We start from the raw sequence: 5,211 nt of genomic DNA, 5'->3' as shown, positions 1-5,211 counted from the left end.
GTCCCGTTGTTTCATGCTGTCCGTGATAAAGTCAGTCCAAAAAGTCATTGCCTAATTTCCTTGATTTCGATCCCGTGAAACTACGCTAGCCGCAGGTTCAAAGACGAGTCATGCACTTATGCCTTTATAGACGCTTTAGAAATCGGCCAACAGTATTATTATTAGCCATGTCCGCTGACATTCGCATGCTGCGATATGTCACGTGAAGAGCACGAAAGCACCCCTAGACACCTTCATACCGTTCTACGGTCTCTTTCATCTTCATAATAATCAAATTAAGACACCATACAAAAAACAAGATCTCGTGTGTAGTGCTCGCAGGCATACTAAACCAAGATGTCGTGTGGCACATGCCAGACATCATATCTTGCGTTTGCAAACACACGCAAAGTCGGTAAACAGCTCAAAACGGGCTAAAAGTAAGCACCCGGACTTCCCCGGTGGTCACCCACCCGAGTACTACCCGAGCTTGAGGCTGCTTAACTTCACAGAGCAGACGGGATATGGTGCTTTCAGCCTAAGATGGCCGTCTACATTTGACTTTGACCGACACACCTATTAGTGTTTATCACTCGTATACATTGGTACAACACATTTACACACTCACATGTCCACATACGTGGCCATAGACTGCACACGATGGCCCCCAATACCCCTTCTGGCCCTCAGAATTGGCTGGGTGGATGGCTACACTTTATATAGTAACAAAACAAAAAGGGGGGTGGTGTGGCGCACTCCAATACAAACGTGTGGCCAGCAGCTCACTCCTACAACGCAGCATACGTATTCTCTCCGATAGGAACCCCACACAGACCGACACCTTCATACACAGCAGTGCAGATAGCCGCCGCACCCCATATTTGCGCATACGCGGCCTGGAAACAATGTTAAACCACCAAAGTGGCCATTTACGACTTGCACAACCATACCTACGCTTCCTATGCGACATGACATGTGCACGTACGCGTCTTAGGCAATATGAACACCTTCGACACCTTCATACATGCACAGCGCGCGCTCCGCTTAAGTACGACACCAACTTGTCATATACATCATGCGTTTCCTCCCGTCACCTTTCATCACCTCCATATTCACACCCATGCGCCGTCACCTTCCTCGCGCCATCACCTTCACCATTTTCACCTCCATATCCGCGCTTCCTCCGCCGTCACCTTCCGCGTACGCGTCCATATTCGCTGCGTTTCCTCGCGCTTCCTGCCTGTTATTAATCCAAGCCAAAAACATCTCCAAACCCATACAATTAGAACAGCAAACAACTTCGCATTTTTTCACAAAGTCCTCAGCTTCATTTTGCATACTTTATCCTAGTCTAATTCACGCTATTCCGCTCTCTTTAACATACTTAAACTAAGTCTAATTCACGCTACTCTGCTCTCTCTAACATACTTAAACCAAGTCTAATTCGCGCTATTCTGCTCTCTTTAACATACTTAAACCAAGTCTAATTCACGCTATTTCGCTCTCTTTTAACATAGTTAAACCAAGTCTATTTCATGCTATTCCGCTCTCTTTAACATAGTTAAACCAAGTCTAATTCACGCTATTTCGCTATCTTTTAACATAGTTAAACCTAGTCTATTTCATGCTATTCCGCTATCTTTAACATACTTAAACCAAGTCTAATTCACGCTATTTCGCTCTCTTTTAACATACTTAAACCAAGTCTATTTCATGCTATTCCGCTCGTTTTAACATAGTTAAACCAAGTCTATTTTATGCTATTCCGCTCTCTTTAACATAGTTAAACCAAGTCTAATTTACGCTATTTCGCTCTCTTTAACATAGTTAAACCAAGTCTAATTTACGCTATTTCGCTCTCTTTTAACATAGTTAAACCAAGTCTAATTTACGCTATTTCGCTCTCTTTTAACATACTTAAACCAAGTCTATTTTATGCTATTCCGCTCTCTTTAACATAGTTAAACCAAGTCTAATTCATGCTATTCCGCTTTTTTTAACATAGTTAAACCAGGTCTAATTCACGCTATTCGCTCTCTTTTAACATACTTAAACCAAGTCTAATTTTACGCCCTGCCGTCTAGCTTGCCCTGTTAAACCCCCATACTAAAATCTCCGATTTTGGCTCAGAAATCATTAGCGCTGGCACTTAGCGATTTTCACGCAAAGTGTTTCTCGCTTTCTGCCTGTTATAAACCCGATACTAAGGTCGCCGAATTTGGCTCGGAAAACAATAGCAGCGGCACTTAGCGATTTTTGCGAACAAACCTCACTAAGCCAAAACAAAGACTTTGACGATCTTAAGCTTAACAGTATTAACTCTCTACCAGCACTTTGACCGGTTACTTTCGCCGCCCCATAGCGAAAGTACTTTACTTTAACGCAGCCTTATTTCGACTGCTTAACTTTATAGTTTTAACATTGCGCGTTTGCAATTGGGGGGAGAAATGTTCATTTCTGAACAAATCAATAGAACAAGGGCTAAATCTCAGCAGATCGTAGTACAAGACTACTCTCATGCTTACAACACCCCGTTCTGTAGTTAAGTCGTCTACAAAGGATTTATCTTTCCCAATATTTGAAATTACAAATCAGCCTACTCTCCACCGCCAGTACTTGACAGGCAGCGGAGTGCGTTGCAATTGTATGATGTTGGGTGTCCAGAAGACACCTATCGCTATTCGCGGCACATCGGGAAAGGTGATTATCGTCTATTCCAGCATGGATTCTGACTTAGAGGCGTTCAGCCATAATCCTACAGATGGTAGCTTGGCGGCACTAGCTTTTCAGCTAACCGCAGTTACCAATTATCTGAACCAACGGTTCCTCTCGTACTGGGTTGGATTACTGTTTAGACAACGAACTCATCAGTAGGGTAAAACTAACCTGTCTCACGACGGTCTAAACCCAGCTCACGTTCCCTATTAGTGGGTGAACAATCCAACAATTGGCGAGTTCTACTTCGCAATGATAGGAAGAGCCGACATCGAAGAATCAAAAAGCAACGTCGCTATGGACGCTTGGCTGCCACAAGCCAGTTATCCCTGTGGTAACTTTTCTGACACCTCTAGCTTAAAATTCAAAAGAACTAAAGGATCGATAGGCCACGCTTTCACGGTTTGTATTCATACTGAAAATCAAAATCAAGTGAGCTTTTACCCTTTTGTTCTACATGAGATTTCTGTTCTCATTGAGCTCACCTTAGGACACCTGTGTTATCATTTAACAGATGTGCCGCCCCAGCCAAACTCCCCCTACCGGTCAGGTGGTGCAGTGGTTAAACACTGGGCTTCTGATCGGGAGGTTGCGGGTTCAAACCCCGGCGCGTCGGAAAATTCCGATTCGCTTAAGTACGAATTCGTGGCCGCAAAACCGACTGGGCCATAGGGTTGCAGCCGGTAGTTGATGTGAAGCAAGCGTGCACAAGGTACGCCACGGAGACGCAAATCCTGTAAGTTATTGATAGCAGGTCTTACGTAGAAAAGGATTGTAATAAAGAATCTACCTTGGGTAGAAGGAATTTACCCAGCCAAACTCCCCCATTCCGAATTTGCCGGCTCGAGCACAAGTGCCCGATCCTGCCCCGTCTTCACACAAGAAGACCTTCCCCGCCGCCGCCGTCCTCGTCAGTCCTCCCTGCGGAGCGCTGCCGCCGTCGCCAAGCCTCGCTTCCGCCGCCCCGTCAGTTCCTCTTCGCAGAGTGCTGCCCGCCGCCGAAGCAACTCGCCGCTCCCGACAGTATCTCTTCACCGAGTGCTGTCACCTGCCGCAACCAAGCCGTCGTCGCTGAAGGCTCTCCTCGCGGAAGTCTCACGCCTACCCGGTTCTCTACTCCAGTCCGTGACTTTGGTCTGTACCTGCACGTCCACAAGCCGAGTGTCCCACTGCTGCTCCGCAGTACGTGCGTTAAGTCACTAGGGCGGTTGTTTCTCTCTTTACCGAAAGCAACACCGTTCTCCCCCTTCCTTAGGCGGGTGCTCGTGGGCCTGTACAGTCCGCTTGAAGTCCTTGTTGGTGTTAGTTGGATTCGCTCCTTCTACTCAGCTCAAGCTACCTTATACTAGGGTGTTGTTTCCTCACTGGTCGCGTTGATCCCGCGTTTGCCGTAAGGTCCTTTGAGGAGAAGTTGTGGGCAGTTCTTGCTCCCACCGTAGTTGATCTGCTTTGCTGCACCTACATCTATCTGGTAGATATGGTTACCATCTCGCGCGCTCCCACGGCGCAACTCCAGGCTCGCCCAACGCAACGGCAGGCCCGGCCTCCTCGTCAAGCGAATCGACCACCCGCGCCCAACCGCTCGGTCCCCGACGACAACGCCTTCGAAGAGAGCATTGCCCGCTGCAACGACCCGAACGCTTCCGAAGAAGAACGCTGCCAGAAAGCTCTTGCGACACTTCCAACTGAGGTCGACGCAAAGAACTGCACGCGTATGTGGATTCCTGCTGCACGTTTGACAGCCGAACGCAACATAGACGAGTTGTGCGTGTCTCTGAAGGCAGACTATCAGCCAGAAATCTGGCGCAAGTACCTCCACCAGGGATGTGTCCGCGATTTTGTCCGTATTCCGCATCAAGGGATCGGCTTCGTCTGTACGTCTGAAGAGGCGCTCCGCTGTCTTGGTGGTGTCACACTAAAGGTGTGTGACACGCTTGTCACGATCCGGAAGTATTCTCTATTCGACAAGCTGTACTACGTGGATCTTCAACGTCTCCCGTTCAACGTTTCCGACCGCGACATCTACAACTGGTTCGTCAGCCGCGGTGCCCGTCCGGTTCTGATTACGGCCACGCACGACCATGGGATGCTCAAGTCGCGCGCTCGCACCGTCTACTTCAACTCGGTGGCATGCCCACAAGGGCTATTTGAACCCAACGGCGAGCCGTTGCGAGAAGTCTTCTTCGATCCAGCTGACAAGCCCTGCTTTGTACAGCATCGGATGTTCAAGTACAACCGGGTTCGACCCCCGTCCCTACGCCCATCTCCGCGTCGACCCTCCGATGTCTCCGACGCTAGTATGCGCACTGATGACGCCTCAGCGTCGCCGCTCGCGGATGGCACCCTGGTTTCTTCGTCTGCTCCTGTGGGTCGCGTTTCCTTAACGCCATCTGGTCCTCGCGTGCCTTCGTCAGGATCCACGGCACCTGATTCTTCAACTGACTCTATGCTAGTTGATCATTCGTCTGGATCTGCGCCACTTAGAAACCTAACGTTCGGGAACCCTCTGCTCGTCTG

At 48.6% G+C, this 5,211-nt stretch overlaps 1 protein-coding gene, 2 non-coding genes and 1 pseudogene across 4 annotated transcripts; 2 read left to right on the top strand and 2 right to left on the bottom strand.

Annotated features, from left to right (window-relative positions):
* Positions 1 to 422: 422 nt before the first annotated feature.
* On the bottom strand, positions 423 to 527 carry PITG_33361. Its single transcript, XR_009934755.1, has one exon. It is a non-coding gene; the product is annotated as an 8S ribosomal RNA (ribosomal RNA).
* Positions 528 to 2,565: 2,038 nt separating this feature from the next.
* PITG_33360 lies at positions 2,566 to 3,233 on the bottom strand (the record flags this gene model as incomplete). The annotated part of the gene is made up of 1 exon (XR_009934754.1): positions 2,566 to 3,233. It is a non-coding gene; the product is annotated as a 28S ribosomal RNA (ribosomal RNA).
* A 5-nt stretch (positions 3,234 to 3,238) lies between these two features.
* PITG_29206 lies at positions 3,239 to 3,310 on the top strand (annotated as a pseudogene). The gene has a single exon. The product of its transcript is annotated as a tRNA-OTHER (tRNA).
* Positions 3,311 to 4,408: 1,098 nt separating this feature from the next.
* PITG_17231 (uncharacterized protein) lies at positions 4,409 to 5,004 on the top strand (the record flags this gene model as incomplete). The annotated part of the gene is made up of 2 exons (XM_002896836.1): positions 4,409 to 4,933; positions 4,993 to 5,004. The coding sequence occupies 2 exons, from the start codon at positions 4,409 to 4,411 to the stop codon at positions 5,002 to 5,004; spliced, it is 537 nt and encodes a 178-aa protein (XP_002896882.1).
* Positions 5,005 to 5,211: the final 207 nt, after the last annotated feature.

Source organism: Phytophthora infestans, genomic scaffold, assembly GCF_000142945.1.
Source record: "Phytophthora infestans T30-4 supercont1.52 genomic scaffold, whole genome shotgun sequence".
In the NCBI taxonomy this organism is placed as follows: Eukaryota; Oomycota; class Peronosporomycetes; order Peronosporales; family Peronosporaceae; genus Phytophthora; species Phytophthora infestans.
The sequence above is the reverse complement of the archived record's forward strand: the minus strand, read 5'-3'. Positions and strand labels throughout refer to the sequence as shown.